The following is a 24726-nucleotide window of genomic DNA, read 5'->3' as shown; positions in this document are numbered from 1 at the left end:
AATGGGGATGGGGAACCTCCCCCTACCCCTGGGGGACTAATGGGTAGAGAGAGATTGAATTTCGTACCTTTTAGAACGCCAACTCCTCGTCGATTTTGAGGCCTGGGGATAGAACTCTCAGAATGGGCGCTGCGGGAATGGAGGCCATGGACTTCTCGATTGACGTTTCTTTTTTTTCTTGTTTGAAACAAAAATATAGACATACAAGACAAACATACGTACACAGCATAGCAGAACATGAAAGCGAACCAAACATCAACTCGCGTATGCGGACGTCAATCGGTTGACATACTCCTTTGATTACTTCGATGCTCTCGGTCGGGTGCGTGTTTTGCGGTTGAAGGGTTGGTCGGATTCCTGATTCTTTGCTAAAACAAGGGATCCCTCTCGCTCTCTCTCTCTATCTCTCTTGCGACATTTAACGGGCTGGACTGATGGTCGAATGCACACGAGTACGTGGGTTGTCATCATAAATCATCGCTTGAAGTCATAATTTTCGTCTCCACGTTTTCAAGTCACAATGTCAGAAGAGCGAAACGCTTCGGGTCATCATCAGCTAGGGCTACCGGTTACTGCAGTTGTACACGATAGGAGCCTTACCGATGGTAATTGATATTTTTAGTTCATCTGTTAACCATATACGAATACCTGCAGTTCAGTACAACGCAACACAGCTACTGATCTGATGGTGAGGAAATTATTGCTCAACGTCCTATAAATCGATGAATAATTAATGTATTAATGTTACTTTTTTCTTCATTTCCTTCATTTGTGATATATCCGACACGTTTTACACCATCAAGTAGAAACGCAAATAAAAACTGGACTTGAATTGTCCAGCCAGAAGCCTTAATATCTTATAAGTTTTATATCATTCAGTTTTATTTTCGGTTTTTTGTTTTATTGCAACTAGTAACATTACGTTGGTTTCATTTTACCGTTTTACCACCCGTCCTACCGTTTCGTGGTTTTTTTTCTTGTATTTTTTTACTTCTTTGCCCTTTCTCCTTTGTTTCATTTTTCTTTATATCCTCCAATTCGGTTTTGCATCATTATTAGCACTACTTATTACTTCCCCTTTTTTCCATAGTGGAGATCGGGGTTCGTGTGTTTTTTTTGCTTGCTCACTTCATTACGATAATAATTTACAGTTCACAATTACGACTATTGACCATTATTACAATGATATATTTATAGTATGTATAAACTTTCCTGTTCCCAAGTCCCACGGTAGATGCCGGGATTTTCCTAACCGGATGACTTTCCAAAAATCGGTTCACCCCGCGCTTAGTTGGGGGAGGGTATTTTTGGGAGTGAAAGTGTGGTACGAAAATTCAGCATTTAGTTGTTTGCTGTGTTTGTCTCATTTTTGTTAATAACTCTAGACTCGCGCACACATACAACTGTTTTGCTACAGCTCGCTTTTTAAGCTGCAAAATCTTCAGCTTCTGGACACATGCTACATGCTTTTACCCATCGGAACTACAAACACCTCTTTACAGCTGGCAAACCGTTTCGTTCTCCTTCTGATGTGTCAAGAAAGTGTAGCAAAAATAAATAGCAAGAAAATTTAAATATTTAACTAACGTGGGAAGGGATAGAAAAAAAAGGGATCGCTAAAGATTCGGGCGCGATATCAGGACACTCACATATCTACGACATCTTTTGTTTTTTTTTACATTGCTTGTTTGTTTTTTTTTTACACTTACATGCACGCTATGCAACGTTGTTGCTTTTTATTTGTTTTTTTTTTTGTATTTCCCTAGCAGCCAAATATACAAATTTCGGTCGCATGAACGTTTAACTTATGAGTTTTGTAAAGCGCAACGTAAATACTGAATACAACACGATGATCGACACGGTTTTATACGGGGAAGCACAAAAATGAACGCATCTCTGATAATGAACAATGATATGTTTTCAGTCAATCTTTTTTCCTACCCACCACATCGCTGGTCGTTTGTTGGTTTTTCATTTGGGTTTCTTTTCCAGCAATGAAGAACGAAAGACAAACAAACGAACAAACAAAATAATTACTACAACAACTAGCTAACGGGTGCTTTTTGCTGGATCTGATCGTTTCGTACGCGGCAATGTGAAATGCAATCGGTGCGGTTTCCCACCCAAAAACGTCCTAAAACATTGATCATTGTCGTCTAATCGTGGGTTCTAGGACAATTTAATAAAGCCATTTTAACGAAGGAATATTCGAAGCACAGGCCTCGTTCATTGCTCATTCGCTCAATTACTATCACTCACTCATGCGCCACGTGACACACCAACCCAAACACAGGCCTAAGGGATGTCTTACGAGAACAGAGAAAAAAAAATCCCCCCTCAACAAATCTACACAATTGTTGTCTATTCCAATATCGCTTATCAAATAATATTTAATACAATTTAATATCACATACACTAGTTACTGCTCGTTCTGCGCCCTTTCGTATCGGTGTGTGAGTGTGTGGGTATGTGTGTGGGTGATAATCCGGAAAAAAGGTGGAAAAAATGCAACGCGATGCATTTTGGTTTGTTTTGCTGCGCTTTGTATGTCTTCCTCGCTGCATTTTACTAGTATGTATAAATCTAGAGCCACTATGTACAACGGTGCGCGCACGAATGCTACTCTTTTCGTTAGTAAGTGTTACCATTTGCTTTTTATATCATTTGGATCCTTGGTTTATGATTGTTTTGGTGGTAAAATCTTTCTATGGTGAATAATGCTTCACACTACAGAAACCGGGAGCGAACAGGTGGAAGGGAAGCTAAGAAAGTAATCATTGGAAGATAATTGAACAAAAGAGTCTTTGAAGATGTATAGGTAGTTCCCGAGGTATACTAATATAGCGGACCAAGGATATTCGCGTAAATTGTTTTTACTTGGAAGTTATAGAGTTGACTTCTTAGTGCAATTTGCCTTTTGGGTGTCATTTTGAAAAAAGAAAGCTAACAAAATTAAAACAAGTATTTAGCAGCAAAAACTTCAAGGAATTATAAATAAATATTTTTTCTTAAGACCTTCAATTTTCAACAATAAAATCATTGCGCTGTCAAATGTATAATTCCTCCGCGTATATCAGACACCGTTTTGTTTCGAAAACTACCCTTATTCTTGAGAAAAAAAATTGGAAAAAAGTAACAAATGGATTGTAAATCAATTGCAGTAAATGAAGAATTCCAAATCCATCAAAAAGGAGAAAGAAAAGAATCAACATCCGTGTCAATGGTGCTGATTTGATTAATTTGTTTCATCTGCGTTTGAATGTTTAACTAATCTGCTGTTGATTTTTTTTTCTTCTTTCGGTCAACGCAAGAGATGAGGCAGAAAACAGCCTGTTCGCCTTACTTTGTATAGAATCTCCGGTTTTTTTCTTCTTCCTTAATTTCCAAGACCGTTTTTCTACCTTCCCGTGTCAACCTGTCAACTCGGGAGGGTGTACTCCCGCCCCATGTTCACAGTTCATTTATCATGCCGAGCTTTCGTTTACTTTTTTGACTATGGTTTTGCTTCCGTGCTACAAGAATGGATCGAAGCATCAATCGCACTCAATTTATTGTCCAATTTTCTTTAAATTGTGTTTTGTTCTGTATTCCGTTAAGTAAACCCCCCGACTAAGCTGAGTTTCGTTTTATGTCGTCTATCAAAGGCTATTTTTCTTCATCTTCTTTTCTGCATGTACAACCCGGTTCACTAACGCTAAGGAAGTGGTGTACACCAAAAAAAAACAACGTAGAAGGAATAAACGGATTTCTTTGACTGCTGTTGGTACACGCTGGTTTTGGTAAAAAGGGTTTGTTGTTTGTTTGTTGTTTAAACTCTGCCCGCTCTTACACTTACTTGATCGCCATCGGTCAAGGTTTGGCGCTGTTCGCTAGCACGTTGATCAGCTTCACTTCGCTCGGCCCGGTACCGGACGGATGCGAGACGGCCGTGGGCGTTAGATTTTCCGGCCCATTGCTGGAGGTGCTGGAAGCTGGTGAGGCACCGGGCGGTGGTGCCGTGTGTGGATGTTGCTGCTGATGGAGGTGGTGGTTGGCGGTGGTGAGGCTGAGCGGTGCGAACGGTGGCCCACTGCCGGAGGCTTTCGATATTAGTGGGCTGATGCTTACTGGTAGCCCGTTATGGGCCCCGATTGTCGCTCCGAACGTGCGCTGGTAAGATTCGAGCAGGGACACCTCGGGCGAACCCGGTGCTAGATGGTGCCCGTACAGATTCCGGTAGAACTCTGGCCGCATGTACGGATGGTGGTGCAGCGGATTAAGTCCTCGGCCAGCGAGCGGGGTGACGGGGATTTTACCGGGCGACGGATAGCCGCCGGCCGTCGGTGAGGATGAATCGGAATCCTTGCTTTCCTTGCTGGCCATATCGGCCAGTGACCAGATGCGTGGCTTCGTGCTAGGGTTAGTGCTACCGCTCGGTGTGTGACTCACATCGGGCGGGGTAGAAATGGCCGGCCGCAGATGGGGCGGGAAGTTAGAGGGATGCAGCAGCGGATGGTGATGGTGACCGGGGACGCCTCGATCGTAGATGTCCGGCGAGTTGGGACCGCTGCCATTGCGTGAACCGTTCCACTCACTACCACCCGGTCGGTCCAGCATGTCTAATCGTGACGGTCTATCGCCATCTTCACTCGAACCAGTGCCAGAATCTTTGGAATCTATTGATACGAGCGAAAGAAAAAAAGTGATTTTTTATGGTGAAAATAACATGAAAAACATCACAAGAACTATATGGTCCAATACTAAAGGCACTTGTTATGCTAAACTTCATGTCTACAACATCACTCACCTAGTATTTCCTTATCGTCCTTTAAGCTCTTGTTGTCGTCGTCATCATCGTCCAGATTGACATCATCGTCCTCCACCCGGTTTCGCGGTTCCCAGGTCATTTTGTTCTCCTTTTTCAATCGTCTCCGGGCATTCGCGAACCACGTGGACACCTGCGTGAGCGTCATCTTCGTGATGATCGCCAGCATAATCTTTTCGCCTTTGGTCGGGTAGGGGTTCTTTTTGTGCTCGTTTAGCCAGGCCTTCAGGGTGCTCGTTGTTTCTCGGGTTGCATTTTTTCGCCTTGCTCCATTCAAATCCATACCATACCTAGGGTGAGATGAGATAAAGATACGAGAGGAAAAAAAATGATCAGTGACTGATTTGAAAGTGGTGAATTTAGTGGTGAATAAGTGGTGGAATTCGTCAAATCAAAATTATTCTTCATCATTCGTAGTTTCAACCTTAAGAACTCTTGGTCTAGAGTTTGAGTTTATTTGAATCGGGTTCATTTTGAATCGGGTTTGATACAGGGTCATTCATGTCTGTAGATTGACTTAAATATTAGACCATCGCACGTTTACGTATTCAAAAGTTTAAACACATTGAAGGGATGTAATCTCTTCCCAACAATTACTCACCAACCACAACTTACTTCTATGAGCACAATTAAATATTCATCTAAAATTCATTCTAATCCGTGGTAACATAATTTTATTTTATTGTACCATAATGTGAGAAAGCATCCAATCGAAAGTACATATGGTGAGTAATAACTTTAAGAGTAGCTTCTCATCTTCTCAATAATTGAAGCTCATTGGCTCGGGATATATCCTTAACCAGGAAAAAAAGAAGCCATTACGGAATAACCGTAACCACACGCAGTTTGGAACACCCGGTGTCCATAATTCGGGGCTGGGTCCCCATTATGATACTGGGAAAGGACCAAAAAACCCCAAAGCTGTGGTTTTGTTTGTATGATGAGAAACGGCAGCGGCACGGTACGCTAGTACCCTTGCTTGGGAAATTTTTCGTAGAACGATCGTTAGGTGTTACCACCGACCACAAACAAAAACTTCCTTCGGTCATCGGTCCTTGCTCCTAGACTGCCCACAACAGGTTTTTGTGCCCCGTAAAGGGTTATGGCAAAAAACCGGCCACCAGACAACGCACGAACGCAACGATAAACGGTGATGCTTTCGTAGCGCTTTTGCCATTTGCGTTCGACAAAACCTTCCAAAAATTCCTCCATAAACCGAAACAGTATGAGCGAGCTGCAATTAAAACCGCCATGAATAGTCATCAGAACGGTGTCTGTGTGTGTGACGCCGTATATCTTGTCTGTGGACCTAGCTACAAACGGGCAAACGATTGGGCAGCCTTGCAGGCTGGACAACATTTTGAGTACAGGTCAACACGGAGCGTGGGTTGTTCGCATATTGTGCAACGAGCGTTTAAACATGATGATTTTCGCCGATCTGCTCATCCGTTTGTGTTGCAGCCAAAGCGATCAACAAAAAAACATCCTTTGCTAGGGAGTTGATTGTTTTTTTTTCTGTTACATCTTCGTTTTCCTGTGTAGAACTCCGTATCCCGTTCATCATGGCGTCTTCCTTGTGAGGATCGCGAGAGGATATACGCAAAGACGCCAAGACGCACGTACGGTATATATTGCGCGGATTGCTGTACACCACGAAGCAAAAACATCGTGTTATCTTTTAGCTTAACAAGCGTTTGTTTCTTTTAAGTTCGTGTGATGTTATTTTGATTCCTTCTTATTTCTGCCATTTCGTTTGGTTCACTCCTCCAGAAAGATGGAACGGATTAAAAAAAAAAACACCGAGCAAGTACCCATCCAAGTTGCACATGTTCGTTATCAGACAACTTTTATCGGATTTCCCATTTTCTCCTTTTAACTTTGCTAAACTTCCCAAACCGCCGGAGGCCCACCCAACCCCAACATTGATGGAAAGCTGGACACGGATGGACCCGTGGTGAGTGATGTCGTCTGTTTGTGTTTTTTTTTGTTCGTCCCTTTTTCTCCAATTTCTGGTGATGTTGTGCCTGATGTCGATCGTTTCTACTGCACAACCGTTTCGCGTCGGTCTGGTACCGAAAAGCTGTTCAGCATGGTCTTGTAAATCGATGTCGATGCTGGAAAGACGCTTTGCACACGTAGGTATTGGCGTCTGCAAAACGCACGCAGTACAATCGTTCGATTGTTCATTAAGACGCTAAAACTGCATTGGCGGGAAGCATCGATTAACGAGCGGAAATTGGCAGAAAAAAAACATGAATAAAGTGAACGATGCAGTCGCTGCCTTTCGACTGTGAGTGGCCGCGTATCAGTTACATCTACGCTCGATCGCCGTTGAGCTAACGTTTAAAGTTGACGCCATGTTTTACAAGCTGCCTTCGACTCGCCATTACTTATGGCTTCCACCATATTGGGTAGTTGCGCCAAATTTACTTCGGCAACCAAACAAGCAGAAAGCAAGAGAAATAAGGGCCTTGGATTATAATACACAGCACAAAAACCACAGACTTTGATTTCATTCGCCTGTATGATTGTGGAGAACATTTAAGCAATTATCCGAATGGCCCGAGAAATTCAGACAGAGTTGGAGGGTTTGTTTTGAGAGCGAACAGGAGGACATGTATCTGCTCGTTGGGGGGGAAAATGGTACCATGTGAAGAAGAAACTTCTGGTAGAAACAAAAGCTCTGTTTGTTGTATATAAAAGCAGTTGTTTGATGCGCCATTCATGCGTGTTGCCAGCCATCATGAGTTCAGATCATGACACTTTTCCCCCATTGTCATACTCAATGTGTCTCGTTTACTGAAGCATTCTTATATCACGGTGCTCTCGGTGCTCTCGGTGCTCGAGATTTGCGTAAAATTTGCATTAAAACCGTCTCGGGGCATGTGTTGAAACATGCTCATCCACTCCTTATCGCTCTCGCTCAGGCTGAGCACTCGTTTCGTTTAATAAAAATATAATTAATGGTAATTATTGCACGACCATTATTCTCTTACACCACCCGTCAACCAACCATTTGCATTGGAGAGAGACGTGATCGTATGGAAAACTCTTCCATGGTAGTTGCATCTTTTGGGTATGGGCGGTAGTTGCTAATGGATAAATCTTGGTTCAGTACGTCTTAACAAACGCAACTCAGACTACGAACCTGAATCGAGACATCAAGGAATGTGTAGTGAAGATGTTCCACAAAACCGACAAGTCGTTTAAAAAGGGGGCAACGATTGAATAGGGGATGTCTATTCACTGCACTAGACACATACCAACACCACAGTATAGAGAACGAGAGTGAGAGTGTTCCGATTATTGTCTTGCGAGCGATGAATTTAAATTGCAGTCGTTGATTCGGAACCAACGAACCAGCAAGCGTTAGACATAAATTTGCCAACACATTCCACATGATGGTGACATTATAATGAAATCTTTTGACAAAATGCTTTGTAGGATTACAACAGCAGATTAACGAGCAAGAGAAGAGGGGTTTCTTTCCTGTCTGTTCCCGGTCAAATATTTGTACCGGAGAGATTCAAAACACTTTCGTAAATGAAGTGAACAATATGCTTCACCGCACGTTGAAGTCACCGGGCCAACCCTTCCGGCGCCACCAGCAGTGTCCAGAGCAATGTTCCAGAAATAAAAAAAACTCAAAACACTCAAAACACAATTGTAAGACATTCTGCGCTCGTGTCAATGCCTTTTTTGATGCATCGCTTCCTTTTCCCACCCCACGGAGTGTGGGGGGTGGGCCCCAAAGTGAACGTGCCCATATATTTCAGCGAGCCCACGGTACGAATGCAAACGTGACGCCATAAATGCGTTCGGGTGCGCAAATTCACAACGAACGAACGATCGATTTCGATTGCGTGAGACATCGGAGCTGCTATTTTTTTTGGTTTGGTTTTGTTCAGCCCCGGGTACGACATTGTTCTGCGCAGTTGAAACATATTTATTAAAACATTATAAATGGTCATCTTCCTGTCACGCTCGATAATTTGTATTATTTTATGTCCATTGGTTCGGTCTCAATCACGGCCGTCCCGTGTTCCTCTCCCTTCCCTATTCTGGGCGTCCATTTTCATTCATTTCCATGTACGTCGTTCGAATGTTTTTTTTTATATTCCATTTCGAATCGGAATGTGTGTCTTCCATTATTGTTGGACAGCATCGAGTGTTGTTATTTCCTTGATTTTCGAACCAGTGCTTGGATACGAATCAACCCAATTCTGTGCACGAAATTGAACAAATAATAAGCCACGTTTTCTAATGCTTACAAGCAGTCATACCGAAACATGTTGACCCACAAAAGGCAATTTAGAATGCCCTCAAGAAGCGTTCCGATAGGAACGCTAGGTTTCATACATCAATAAATGAAGACAAAAAAAAAGAACCAAGCGAACACATCGAAAACACCCTCAATGGGTCGATGTTAATCAGTTTGAAATTTATGTCTAACTTTCTCCATCGTCTAGCGTCTGCTTTGTCTGAAGAATGGTAGTTACTTAGTATGGGCTCCCAGGAGGCATTTTATGACACTCATAATAGGTGCTGTTATGAGCTTTGATGAGCAGTTTTTTTTATGATGAACAGGTAGCATTCCGTCCATGGCTAACGTATGATACAACGGGACGATTTGAATAATTCTACTTCGGTTTCTCTCGGAAACCCAGCCCGTTTCCAACATACCTCCACCATTGTGTACGGTACACGATAAGAAATCGTTTAAACGACAAACAAATGTCACTCAAACATGGCCGATAGCGCGTCGCGTAAACGGGGAAACGACGGATTGTTCCGCTCGCGACATCTAATGATTGAATGCGTCTTTATACACCTTTTTCCCCCCGGTCGCTTCGGCTATCAAGCCGTTCCTTTTTTTCCGTGTGTGCTCCTCACATCACTGTTCAATCACACAACCAGCGCACGCTCATTAATATTCACCAATCGATCGAGGACGGTTCTGCTAAAACTCACCCCTTACTCACTGGGCCATGATTTCGCGGGAAGTGATCGTGAGGAGAGAAGAAAAAAAAAAACAAGAATTTGCAGGGTTTTTTAGCTGAGTTAGGCATTTCTTGGAACTCTTTCAAGTTGAACTAGATTATGTCTAAGTAGAACTGGAATTTGACGTTTAGGAACTTTTGCTAGCAGAAATGGATTCTTTGTCAGGTATTAGTCTAGTCACTAAAGAATCCTTTGAATTCTCCAAAAAATTCGAAGAATCCTTGATCTACCTCGCAGATCTCCTGTTGAAAATACTCCAGAAATAATATCTTCAATTTTGCCACTTAAACTCCACAAACCCCTGTAAGAAAACAAAAACCCCCCGTAATCGAATTGAAAAAATCTACCACAACGCGTTCGAAAATCACCACTCAAACAGATGACAATCGTCATCATAAACTTGTCACCCAACGGCACTGCCGGAGAACGTGCTACGGCGGTGAACTAAGGTTTGGTGTTTGTTTGGTGAAGGGCAGTTGTTTTTGGATTCTTTTATTTTTCTGCGTGCGCAATGCACAATGAACATTCTGCCGTCGATGTAGATGGCGAACGAAGACGGACGGTGGTCGGTAAGTTAATTGTTAATCAATTGAATTATTAGTTATACATTACCGCGAGCCGTATCGTATTTGGACAACGGTCGAACTCCATATCGATGGAATTCCAGGGACGCATCGGAATGCCGGTGCGGCCTTGGCTGTGTGTTGGCGGGGTGAATGTTTTGGGTGCTGCTGTTCGGTGCTTTTTTATGGACAACGATCAGGTTGTACAGGCGACACACTTGAATAATTAGCAATTGTTACATGCCGACGGGTAATGCGTTGAATTTTGTGTTTCCTGCGTGAACGAGCTCCCCAACGCTTAAACCACCCCGCGGAGTCTCTCGCTCTCTATGGGTCTGGAAATAGTATTTTGACGTTTTGAGCGAAGGCTGTGTGAATCGATCTGTCTCCAAAACAGGCCCTTCCATATGTGAGTAAATTTGTTAATCATAAGTTTCGTTTACTTCCTGCAAACGATCGGTATGTTACAACCCATAACGAGGGAAAAACTACGAAACAAAGTTAACAGGCAACGCAACGGCAACGGGTAGAAAACCCAATTGTGGAAAATAGAATTGACACGTCCACAAACAGCTCATCGAATCACCCTTTTCAGATCATGCGTTACGAACCACTGTACCAAAAGGTAGCCGCTACCCTAAGTCATTTCCATTCGATGATCGTTGATTGTTGATGTTTGTTTTAAGCTTCAAGCTTGGGTTCGGATACCCGCGCTGCTTTTTTACGATCGCGGTATAAATGAATACCTTTCGGACTGTACAAGTAAATGACCATATCATGAACGGCTGATGACGACGTCGATTGCTACGATAATGTATTAATGGCGGGTGCCCGAAGAACGGACGCAATCCCTTCTTATGGCGGGTGCCATAAAACTTCATAGATTGAAAGCCACCGATAGTTCGGGTTGATCAGGCGGAAGCTCAATCATACCGTTTGGAGTTAAATGGCTACAAAGTTAAACAAAACAAACACCGCACTAAAGCATGAACCGTTCGTTTTGCTGCAAGGTTTCATGCTACCATACGGTGATTGGGTGTATTAATTATCGAAAATCATAACAGAGAGCTTAGAGAGTCGTTTGTGGTAAAGTGTAGACACTGTTAGTTTTGTGCCTCCAGTATTGGTTTGTGTCCCAAATAGCTTCCAAAGAAAAAAGGCAAAAGAAACCAACTTCCGAATCAATCTTCGGTGTCGGCAGAGTTTCAAATTCAATAAAGTAATTGATTAATGTGAAACGATATCCGCAAATTAGTATTCAGCCGTGTCGGTTTTGTGCTTATTGCTCTCGAACAACAAACACTATCCAACCCCATCAAACAGATCGTTCCTCATAATTTAGCTTACAGTGTCCAGCCGTGTCCTTGCATACAGGATCGAAGCTTCAGCAATTTGCATCTAGTCACATTTTTGCCAATTAAACCGTTTGCCGCCTTTGCTGAAGGCAGAGAGAGGTAACACAAAAAAAAACGCCTAAGCACATTGGCCACAGACACTTTGTCGAGCGGCACCGATGCATCGGGGCAAGGGATGTACACACATGGGGCAACAAATATGTAGGCCTTTCCTTTTAAATTAATACATATTACTTAATAAAGTGTACAAATTAATAGTGACTGGACGGCGGTGACATCGTCTGGGGGTCGCATTCTGCCCCGGCACGCAAATTTGCATTTCACGTTCGGTACTGGATAATGAACATGGCGATTTTATGGCCATCGTCATCGAATGCCAACCTCATCATCATCATCATCGGGCCCGGTGCATTTGTCCATCTGCCGTGTGTACCTTCGTACCTATGGCGTGCGTGTGGCAGGACCGGTGGCAGGCAGCGCGGTTCGAACCATTCGAAGGAAATCCATCGTTACCCGATTTTGCAAAACGGCGCGATCGCGATGAACGATCGTCTGAACCGTGCAAGGTGTTGACAATTTATATCGTTGTAAATTTTGTTGCCCACTTTGCTGGCCTCTCGCCCGCCTCGGATTGGGTATCGTATGGTTGTCGCGCGGTTTTTTTTCTGCACTGCATCGGGGATTGCACTTTTACCCGTTGCACTTGGGCCAGCGAGTACGGTGCACTGCAGGTAACGTATTGGTAAAGCATTGCGGAAGAGAATAAATATTCAAACGCTAGACCTCTGATAAAAGAGATAAATTACGCCAATTCAGCCGTTTGGAGTGTCCGGTGTTTTGGTAGTGATTGCATGATTTATCGGTCGTCGCACGGCTGTGCATGTTACCCGCGGGTAACGCTGATCGATGTGAGGAAGGTGTTATCTTGCCGTTATCCGTGCAAAAAAAAAGAAGAAAAAGGAAAATCTCACCAACCCACCAACGGTAGGGGTTTTTGGCACCACTTTCCCGGGGGCTGATGGTTTAATGGATCGGCACATCGACGAAAGTCAATCATTCTTTTGGACGGTTTTTGTGAGTTAACTCTTCTGCTGAGTGCGGTGGAAAATTCAGCCAGACAGCTTCTAGCGTGGTGTATGAATTTATCATTTTCCAACCATTATTTCGAAAATCCCTTCCTTCCCGCTCGGTTTTGTGGACTCGTTATCTAGTCCAGCAGAAACCAAATGGGCCAATGCTAAACGATAATTCTTCTTCAGCTCGCTTAACCCATCGCGGATCATCTGTCGCGCGAAAGCGTTTCCGGCGATTTGTTTCTAAACCAAACTAAGCAGCGAAAAAAGCAAAGGAAATAAATAAATAAACGTAAGCAGCGGCTAACGCGATTCAAACGAGCAACCGTAACGGTGACAAATGGGCCCAGGAATTGGTAGATTTTGGATTCGTCGGTGGTTACCAGTAAATCTCACTACCCGTTTGATGCTTGATTGACTTTTGATGGAAAATAATGGTGGGAATGGCAATTATTTCCATTTTGGAAGTGATGTTGAAGCACATTCGATGAAATTGACGACTTCGGTTGGAATTGACGTTTGGAAATAAAAAAAAAGAAATTTGTTGAGAAATTCCTGACAATGCCCAATGTATCGCACAGTGGAAAATCATACAAATACGAATCTGATGTATTCGTACTTAAATACGCAATTCAATGTTCATCCTTTCGATCTGAAGTTAAAAAATTCATTACCCAAGGTAATGGCCAATTTTCCCCCCTCCAGGATTTCAGAATGATAGTCGGGAAATTTGAGAGAAAACCAACAGAATACTGGGAGTGAGCTTCATTTGAATGTTTTATTTTATTTAACATCATCTGTACGTCATTTCGGAAGACCTTTTGTTTCCCGCTGCACAATATGTAATGTTCCATGTAAAATGCGTTGTTCCTCTCAACGCTGACGCATTACGAAATAAAAATTTCAATCACACACTTGTGCAATATCCAATTGATTCGTCTGTTTTCGTCAGCCGAATCGGGGGATTACGGCATGAGAAAACAATGCATTGTGAAATGATGAAAACAAAACAAAAAAAATCGATATACGTATGAGAAACAAAATCTGCTGCCATTTGCCATTCAGGACTCCATTTTGCCATGTAATCCTGATTAAAAAGAAACGAATTTTGCATGACGAAACGAAAAAAGCCCCATTTTCGGCACATCATTTGTGGTGCACTTTGTATATGAGAATGTATGGGGGAAGTGGTTTTTGTTGTTGTTGTTGCTGTCCATTGGATCGATATTTTACTCTGCTCCCCAAAACACAATCGTACCGTTTCTCGTCGCTTCACGGTTTGCCGGAGAAAACATGAGATGTAAATTAAAAAAGCAAGTTCGGTTTACGGATAATCAATGAACGATGTAATCCAATCCAAAATCGGTAGCAAAACCCGGTAGAAGGAGTTTGTTTAAATTCTTAATGAATGCACCGAGAAGGTTGGTCGCTGCTACATGCAACCGTTTCTGAAACCCCAGATTCCTGACAAACATCTGTGTCAGCGTGTGTATGGGAAAGAAAAGTTGTACAGTAGCTTGATTAATATGACATTGCTTTATGTGGCTTAAATCCTGTGCTTCATACGTTAATATTTTATCAATTCGTTGGGATGTATAAAGGTTTTAATTAAGAAACTAAGTTTATAAATATTAAATTTATGTAGCGAAACTCTCCCAACAAAATCCCAACCAAACATGTAAAGAAATCCAAGTTTCGCGCTATTCCACTTTCCAAATTCTCACTGACAACGGTGAAGAATTGCCCATCATTACCAGGTTAAGTTACAGGTGCACAAAATCGTGAAGAACAACGTGTCGGTAGAAGAAAAACCACACAAAGTCATCCCTTTTTCTGCGCCTTTCTAAACTCTATCCACTCTATTATAAGGTGATAGGATCGCGGAAAGATCATGCGGCTAGATAAATCTTCCCCAGGTTTTTGTTTCCCAATGTTTCTTCATTCCTCTCCACCTGTTTGTGTGTGTGTGTGTGTGTGTGTGGGTAGATTGATTTATTCTTCTCACTCTCGCACCGAAAAGGGACCCACCAACTTTGGCTTCAATTCATTAGCAGCAGCATACAGTGTGAGGTTGACGTGCGCATCGTGACACGAAAATGCAGCCAACCTGCTTCATCATCGCGGGGTTTTGTGCCTTTTTCGGGATTCGGAGCCGTCGTGCGGTTCGTTTCCGGTTTCGGGTCTTCTTGTGTGTTTGTGCTTCTTTACCGCGATGGCCATCGGACCACACCGGTGCTGATGGATGTTGTGAAAACCCTGGCCTGAACCGCTTGGCAGCCGGCACAGACACACTGTCTTTTCATTTCACGCCCTTATCGGAAGTGACCTGGTTGGCAGGCGGGTTCTTCGTCGGTGAAAAATTGAAGTATGTCCACGACCGTGGTCGTGCCTGATGCGATCAGTCAATTTAAGAGCAGGTTCGGAAGGGAAGGGGAGAGAGAATTGGCTTTTGGTACTGAATGGCAGGAAGTGGTCGATCTTATCAGGGATTTAGATGATAGACACGTTAGCGAGTCGCGTCCGTTGCCCGAAGCGTACGTCCAAATGTCGAACTGTCATTTTATCTGACAACGCGACTCTCAATGCCACCGTTGCAAATGGCCATCTTGGGCCAATCTTAAAGCCACATGCACATTGTGGCAAATAGTGGTTAGTAGCAGCTGAACATTAATTAACCTTGTCGCCATCGTGACGGTCGGCGAATTGTTGTGTTTTTTCTTTTTGCTATCCGGAAGTCATCCAATATGTACCTATCAGGTATATCATCATGCAATTATGAGCGTCCATTACATCGAATGACGATTAGAAAAAAAGATGGCGAATGTATTTGGTAGCTCGTTTTAAATTCTTCAACACACCAACAAAAAAACCAACTCCTTTCATTTAACCAATCTTATTATGGATCAAACACACGATGCACACGCTAGCTCATTTGGTGTCCAGAGTTAAGTTTGGTGTTGTCGCCTTCATCAATACACCGGTGCACCGTTGTAAAACACAAGCAACTCTTTCACATGCATTTAAAGGTTTTTGGTTGAAATGTCTTTGCCAGAATGACAATGGCATGACATGTGGTCGGATCCCTCAAAACTGATACAGCCACGGAAGCCCCTTCACAACATTACCGGGAATTTACATCGAGCGGAATAATAAATTGGCGTAATAAACGCATCAATAATTCATATGCACCGCTACCGTCGGAAAAATGACGAAGTGGAATTTTGGCTTGCTCGTTTTGTTTCATTCCCTTTAAAAAGAAAGTCTTGCACGGCAAACATGTGTAGGAATCGTTTTTTGGATGGTGACTTATGGTTGCCCCCGAGGGAGGAGAGAGGACAACCAGCAAGACAAAATTATTAAGCAAAAATCGCTAAGTATCCACACGTCTTCGTTGCAAAAGCGTGTTGCAACAGCGACCATATTGGGTGGAATGTTTTTTTTTCTTTTCGTTCCAGCCACCTTTATACCCATGGTGCAAGTGGCGTTGATGGGCAATGGTTTAATTAAATGAAAACATTTGCTGCATAATTAAGACGTCGGTACATCGGTGCTTCCATGTTTGAAAGACATAAGTATTGCCCAAGGAACTGCCTCAGCAGTGAAGTTTCAAGCAATAATTAATCACAACGCATGTGAGTGATTTTGAAATTATTTTAACGCTTTTCGTTTTGCCCTCCTCTCTCGACTCTTTATAATCTCCGCTTCGAGAGAAAAACCTTCATCGTGGTGCTGTTTTTTTTCCTCCTGCCTGTACAAATGGGCAAACAAATGTGGCACTATCGGTAACATCGGTAACACTTCCAGCACCAGGCAATTCAGTAGCGATTGCACTTCAAAAAAAAAAAACTCGTGCGTGTTAAAACAAATCGCAAAGTCAACCGTTGCCGACGGCGGTGTCCGTTTGATTTTGGAAGGCGCTCAAAACAAAACGAGCACAAAATCGGTAAATCACTCATCAGAAAAACCCCGCCGGTACGGTGGACCTTGGGCGGTGCGCCCTCCGAGTGGCGACTGATAAACAGTTTTGTTTGCGGAACAAGTGTTTGTTTGAAGTCCGTCTTAAGTCAAAGGGCGTCAAATGTGCGCGCGGTTTTTGCGCGGAACACATAGAATCAATCACTAATTTATCGGAGTTTTGCCCCCGGACATGGCGGTTGTTGTCTTTACCGTTGGCTCTTGAGAAATACTGTCAAGAATTACAAACCAGGAGGGAGAAAAGAAAAAAATGTAACGTAACGAGACAAAAAAAACCGTACGTTCGCTGGGTAAAAGTGTCCAAGGTACACACAGACACGGTGGGTGTTAACTGATCAAAGGGATTCGTAACGGATCTAGGCTTGCAAGTGGCAGAGAAAACATATCGTAACCTCTGCCCATCCACCACAGGCGCTTTTACCGCGTGTGTCGTAAATTTGTCATCAACTGTTTTTGTGCGGCAGCAATTGCTTAGAAGTTTGTCACATGAAAGCAAACACCGCCCAGTACTGGGTAGAGGATTGGGAAGGTGCTGAAAGCACCAACCAGCATGAGCAGTAAGTAGTTCTTCACTCGTGCACACACAAACAACGCGTGGAAAATATGTAATCCTAACCTAATTAATCAACTTTTTGAGGTACGCTCTTTTGAAGGCAAAACCCATCAACTTGGAAGGTGATTACTAGCTGCCAAAAAAGTTTTTAAGGGAGGGTGGGAATTTAGGTTGTTGTGGCCGAAGACGAGCAAGTGAAACACATGTTTTTTGGTCTGTTTTCTTGTACGGTGTGAAAGATTAACGGGAAGAGACAAATTCTTGGCATTGCCGACTTTATGCCCAACAAGCTGTCAAGTTTTTGCACCTTTGTTGCGGGAAGGAACCGATACGGGGACGACACGTTGAGTTGAGTGTCTTGCGGATATATGGTAATAATAGATTGGTTTCTAGCTTAGGATACTTACGAGTTGAACGGATAGCCGAATGCCGCATCGTACGGATGGTACACGGAGGGATAAGGCCACGGAGCGCCACCAGCAGCGAGGTTTTCCTTCAGATCAATTCCTGCAGCCTGCAAAGAGAGGACAGATGATGAGTTAAGTGAGAAAGTAAATTTAGAAAAAAACAAACAACGCATTTCTTTTCCGCATGATCCGCATCTGATTACTGGTTTGAAGCCCCAGTGAGCAAAACGTCTTCCGGTTTTGCAAATCACCAAGAAATTTGTAACACTTTTTGGGAGTCGTTTTGATAACTGGACCACAAGTAACCTCCACACGAGCGGATCACTAATTGTATAAGCGGCACCGTGGTTTGGAATTTCGAATTCAGTAGGACACTCTAATTGTTGTTATTTATGTTTATGCCACCGTTTTTTTTTTGTTAAACTGTGGCAAGCGTTATCAAAAAAAGCAGAAGCGCCACCCGGGATTGCGGCACCGCTGGCGGATGACGCCAGCCAATTAAAATCACACTTCGGTTTCGCGTGTTCGTTGGCCGTGGCCTTTTTTTACTGGGGCAGTTTGAAAGTTTGAATAAAAAGGGAGAAAAAAAAGACTATACATAAAACATTCCAAAACATACAACATTTTTCACTGCAACCGAGGTGAGAGGAACCACACCAAAAAATACGAATAACGTGTTCGTGAGGTCGAACGCGCTGATAGTGGCCGACATTCGGGAGTTCGAAAGGTCACACCGTATACATGATAGATTGACACTTCGTCGGAAAATCGTAGCATCTTCGAACGCTCTCGACGGGTATTGCATGATCATATTGCGGACGCGGTGCTTATCATCCTATGGCCGACGTCAGCGATCTGACCGAACCGTATCTGGCCGGTTGCATGCACGCGAATGATAATGATGGCGCACAGTGGCTGCTGGTAACGTTTACACTGAATCTGACACGTAATTAATTTTATTGAAAACAAATTACGAACATGGAGGCGATGGGTGCGCGCATATACACTGTACGGTGTACTGGATTATGATTACGCCGCCGCACTGTTGATAGTGTGTGCGTTGGGACGGCCATTGTAGGGGAAGGAGTTGTAGCAACAACAAAAATAAAGTAATATTTCATACAAGTGGCAATATTTGTTTTTACCCCTCGGGACACATTTTTACATACACAAATGCTTGTCGTGATCAGTGTCGGGGTTTTCTCGCTAGTTTGATTGGTGTATTTGCGTGCCCTGTACACCGTGATAAGACAGACGGTGGCGGCTGCTGGTACCGGTAGTAGGAATATTACACGGTTTTGTGATTAAAGTGTTCCTTTCCATCTAAAACCTCGGTGGTCTTTAGCTTGCAAATGTGTGTGTACGTATACTTGACTGTTTATTGTTATTTTTGCTAAATAACACATTTGCCCCGTAATGTTATTTCTGCTCTTAATGCCACTTGTTGAGGTCAGACGGGATTATTAGTGATGCGTTATGTGTGTTAAGCTTCATTCGCTAAGCAGCACGCTTTGACACACTGACACGAACTCGGGGTGAGTGGCGGCTATTGCGTAGATGTCAAACAAGAGATAGAAAGGTAGTTGATTGATATTTTTTAATGATTTATCGAACATATGCTTTATTTATTTTAATGAACAGAACTCATCACAATCTTTATTTGCCTTATTGTCAAAAAAAGCTGTGCCTCTGGACGAAGTTCACCTTGTCCACAATATTGAAGGTTTGTGTAAGCGACCGATCTTCAAGTCCCTTAAATCCTTGGTTCTATGGCATTTTTTGAGATATTGCACTTTTTTTAATTCTGCGTCCAGAATCCAGGTCTAGTTATTTGACATTGAGCGGATTAAAATGGTAGAAGATCTTCCTTGTTGGACGCAGTTCGAAACTTAGGAATATTCCCTGACACCGTAATTCGCAAGGATATTGGGACTCCTACCTCAAAGAGATTTTTACTTATAAAATAACGATATCAAACATAGCTGATGCCGTCCCGAGAAAAGGACTCCTCTCCAAGATGACAATTTGTCACCAAGCAGAAATCCCAAGTACTTCCAGGACAGAGTTCCAGAATTCTGAGTAGAACATTCCAGTGTTTGAAGTAGAAAATGTCATCCAAACAATAAGAATTTTATCTCAATGTTTACTTAATTTCAGTTAAATGTAAAAAAGCCTCAATTGTAAAACATAACCTAAACAGTTTAGTGACCATACATTTCCACGTTTTCTCTAGCACTCTTTGCATTTCCGAGGAACGTGCCTTGGTGTAGCGTTGCGAATAAAAACATACAATTTTTGTGTTGATATTTCCACTGTGACTTCATGACTACCTCCAGAAAACAAGTCAAAATAATGCATTACTTGCGTACGGCCGTAGCAGCCATCAGTGCTTCTGGTGTGTCTTTTTTGTGTAGCTAACACAGGCAAGTATCGTAGCAGCGGCTAGCAGATAGATAACAGTATGGCATTATTTTCAAACATTTTATTTTATCGTAGCGTGACGATACAAAACAAACCACAAACAAACAACGGCACCAAATCAACAAACAAACTGGTCACACAGCCGGACAAGCTTGCCGGCGGATAGGCTGCAAACCTTTACTGGCTGACCGAAAATGCAAATCCTTGACACTGCGTTAGGTCAACATCAATAGTGCATATTCGTTTCTGATGGGCATTTTTTTTTTGTTGTTGATTTTGAAGTGCATGATAGTAGCCAAGAGTTTAACTAATGCATGCCCTTTTACCTTGCTGCATTGTGTGAGGTTATTTTCGGTGCAACGATACCTTAGTAAACGCCTAACATTACGTTGCGTGTGCAGTTTTGTGCGCTATCGCGAGGCCACCGTCTGTACAACAGCCAAGTTACGACGTGCACATTATCCAACAATCACGACCCGTGTTTGTTAGCGTTGGTACGCGTGCATTAAAGAAAAAAAACCCGGCATCGCGCCTGTAAATGAACGAGTGAATCCGTCGGGCTGACGATTACAGAGAAATCATTCATAATTTTACAAGCAAGAAAGTAAACAGAAAAATATTAGTCCTCGAAAGGAAGGAGGTAAAAAAAAGGAAGCTTATGTGTCGACCTGGTGCGGATAGTTATGATAAGTTTGCAGCATAAACACCAACAGACAAACACACACACGCTTTGAAGGGGTTGTGAAATTGCGTCGCTTTACTGAAACCCATTCCGTTGGTACGTGACTTTCGGTCGGAAAAACAAAACCCCGACCACTAATGACATTGGGAGGGATGGATTTTGCAAGCGAATATTTGTTCGCGTTTTGATAGTTACTTTTCAGCTCCCGCAGTAACATAAGTTTGATCGATTTGGCCAAAGATCATATGATGCCATGATCGGGCACTCGATCGCATAGAAACAGATCACGCTCGCCTATACTTCGGGAAGCCGTTTTGCTGGCTTACGCCAGCACGTTGCAAACAGTTTATGTTATTGTATGAGGCGAACCGTGTACGAACAGGGCCGTATTATGTTAGCGTAGTTTACAATACAAACAACCACCACCGGTGGTCAACGATTAAGCCGCTGATCAGCTTCGTCTGGAGTCGATCTACCGCGTCGTTTCCACGTTGCTCTCGGCTGCCCCCAACCCGATCGAACCGGGCCCAGACGTTCATGCGAAAGACCTCACAAGTCGAACGCGAATTGTTTGTTTGATTGTTGTACATCATCGAGTTGCTGTGTGTGTTTTTTTTCTGTTGTTACTCTCATCCTCCCGTGGAAATGCTACTTACCCACACATCCGGGCAGAATTGAAGAAAAAACAGGACGCCATTCGGGACATAAAACAATTGTCATTTGTTCATGTCCTTCGGCGGTGGTGGATTTTTATCGCTCGTTACCCCGGCAGTGCACCGGAACAATGCAGTGATCGTGGACATAGCGCTTGGTTAAGGGTAAACGGCTATGTAAAAGAGCTTGCCTAGGCGCCTCTCCAAAGGGTAGTCAGCAGATGGTAAAAAGCGCGGCCAGCCAAATGAAGTCATAAAACTTCAACAGCAAAACCCCACCGCAACGGATGGACGGTCATCATCGTAAACAGGTTGTAAACGCTAAGCATATAACCGTGCATTTTGAAGCTGCTCACTTGGCAGCAGAACCATAAACGGAACAATCTACAGAACCGTATCCGTGGTGCAGGGGTTGTTTGGATAAAATTTGGGAAACTTAAACTAGCGAAGAAAAAAAATTGAGAAAAAGTGAGAAAAAATTGGAGAACCCACCAGAAACTCCGAATGCAACATGAATGCGGAAACAGATAATTTGAGTTCTCAGTGTTCGAACGCAAAACCATTCAATGTCTTGGTGTCTCTTAACGTTTTTGAGGAGCGATTTTTTATACCTTTCCTACATCCTGTTCAGTGCTTCAGTAAGTCTCTTCATAAATTATGCATGCACGCAGTATTTAAGTGCTCAAACAGCACAGAACACCACTGGCATTGGTCTAGATAACTTACCCCATGAGTAATTTTTTTCTAGAACAAGAAAAAAACACACACTTTACGATTACAGGAGTTTCGATACAGAAATTCCTTCCCATACTAGACGTAGCAATGCGCCTTTGCTTTCTTCATCCGAATTTTTAAGACCACTTCTTTGGCGATATTTCCCTGGAGGCTGTCAACGGAGATGGTTAAGATAAATTATACGTACATAAACGTAATTTTTATTTTTATTGCTGTCATATTTTCATTTCCTCAAGAATCCTCAAGGATTCCCCATGGTTTTCTTCCTTGCAAGGTGTGTTCGACACACGACAGAGGTCGACACTTACGGGCAGATAATATGATTCCACACTGAAGGTGGTTGAAGAAAGAGAAGTAGAGAAAAAGAAATGAGTCACAAATGTTGTACAGATCTATCAGTCTCGGAACTCATCATGTCTTCATCTAGCTGACCTATTCACCTGGGAGCAAAAACACTTATGCGCGAGGAAGCTCGTGATGTTGAAAAAGAGATAAGCAAAACAAAACCCCCCGAACTAACATTTCGACACTCAAAGGTGGCCAGGAAGTGGAAGTCTTGTGTTTTTTTTCTCCTTCTCATTGGTCCTAATCCTAATCACCTTGGAAAAACAGTTGGGAAGCTTTCTTCCGCTATTTGTTACCGCATAATGCGTTTTTGTTTCCCAACTGACAGGTGGAATGGATATCGTCAAAACAATTGTGCTTTAGGCTTGTTCTAGCAAACCCCGCAACGGGTTAGTCGGAACTTTCACCTAACGCCAACGTCTTCATCCAAAACCTTGACACGATAACGATCACTTGATCGTAAGAAGGATCATAAAAACAGACATTAAGCATGTGTGTCTTTGCATAATTGATTCATAAAAAAATGTACACCGTCACTGTCGTACCTCCGCCGATGTTGAAAAGCTCTCCGCGCCGGGGTAGGAAGCATGCATATTGAACACACGGGAAATGAAGTGATAAACTTGGTACCATAATTAATATGCAGCTTTTTTATGGATGCGAATGCGCCTTCGACTGGGGCTGTTGCCGTGTGTTTTAACGTGCAGTTGACAGTGAAATGAGTGGATGATTAATAGCACCGTAAAAGTTGTAATAATTGTATGAACATATTCACCAAGAATTTTTAATGTACAGCAACAAAATCTCAATGTGGAAGGATCTCAAATCAAACGAAATATTTTTCTTCCAAAACTCCCAAAACGATCATGTTGGAAATAGATTAACACCTCTCAATGATCGGTTTTTGGTGAAAATGGGCTGCCGTGAAGGTCCGAATCAAAATAGATAGTGAGTTGAAGGACGCACCCCATATGCTTATAACCGCTCTATAGCCGGGCTTGCCGGTGCGCGAAGGAAACGAAACCTGGCGATCACCACCTAACGAAAGATGAGAGGTAAAAAAATCCTCAGCTTTTAAAGTCTACTGCTTAACAACACACTTTACCATTCCTTTATGCTTCCTTTAAGCTGGAAGCGTAACTAAAGGCCCTATTCACCTGACCTGAGTTGTTGGGAGGCCGAGGGAGGCCGGGAATGAAATGTAAACAGAACGTCAAAAAATTTATAGTTATCATGCATTTTATTAACAAGCCGTAAATTTATGATACTGTTTAGTTTACTTTCCCCTTCCACCCGCCGGGGAAGATTTTCGCCCATTTGCGTCCAAAGCCACGCAACAACACCATGATGATACATTCATTCATGTTCGATGTGTAAGCTGGGCCGGATCAAACAAAACAAACATCTCGTCGCGTTAAGCATTCGGGCAGCCAACGTGTGGACACACATTCCATGCCCTTGCCGCTACACAGCTAACCCCGGGTGCTCCGGGAAAAAGTGGCTGCTTTATGAAGGTATCTGTAACGCGTCCGAAAACCCGACGATGTTGCTGCTCGAACAATCGAATTCGAATCATTCCAATTCCTTCCCTGCTGCGTTATGTTCCATCATGTTTGGTGCGGGAGTTTGTTGTTTTTTTTTCGTTTCATTCGTACACTCTTTCGATTTCGGTGTGCGTTAAGCTTTCGAGGAATATGGTACGGCTTTCCGGCAATGGGAGTTCCATTCAAGAGATGAGAATTTGAGAACTAAGAAAAAGCGACACATTATGGTCCCAACTGCTCGTTAGAGGTGAATGGAAGTGGAGCTTAACAACAATAAGGTAGTTTTTTTTGTTCTCCCCTACTGGGATAAGAGTGAAGGTATTTTTTCCGTTTTTTCGTTATGAGTATGTTTCCATTCACACAGACGCGCTTACAATCCCTCGGGAACGTTACAGACATTAGTCGGACGCGCGAGAGATGGAGATTGGCCGCGCGACATAAATTGATTGGGCATTATTCATAAATTCATTTTCGTCAGTGGCAACCTGCACCGGTTATCGAATATTTCGAGCAAAAGAGAACCACGGTGTGAACGGGGTGGAATAAACAAAAGCAAGACAAGACAAAACAAAAAAAGTGACTTGGTGCAAAAGCGAAATATTTCAAAAGGCATAA

The 24726-nt window shown here is 43.0% G+C and overlaps 1 protein-coding gene across 1 annotated transcript in view; it reads right to left on the bottom strand.

The window, feature by feature from the left end:
* Nucleotides 1-857: 857 nt before the first annotated feature.
* The window catches only part of LOC125767846 (homeobox protein araucan), a 65770-nt gene continuing 41901 nt past the window's right edge, over nt 858-24726 (bottom strand). Inside the window, exons 3-5 of the mRNA XM_049434769.1 lie at nt 17732-17838; nt 4787-5094; nt 858-4655 (exon numbers count right to left, since the gene is read on the bottom strand). Of these exons, the coding sequence (XP_049290726.1) occupies nt 3850-4655; nt 4787-5094; nt 17732-17838 (1221 nt within the window). The 3' untranslated portion in view covers nt 858-3849. The remainder of the gene's footprint in view (nt 4656-4786; nt 5095-17731; nt 17839-24726) is intronic.

The sequence above is a fragment of the Anopheles funestus genome, chromosome 3RL (genome assembly GCF_943734845.2).
Source record: "Anopheles funestus chromosome 3RL, idAnoFuneDA-416_04, whole genome shotgun sequence".
Classification (NCBI taxonomy): domain Eukaryota; kingdom Metazoa; phylum Arthropoda; class Insecta; order Diptera; family Culicidae; genus Anopheles; species Anopheles funestus.
Note: the sequence above shows the minus strand (reverse complement) of the source record. Positions and strands in the feature narration are given on the sequence as shown.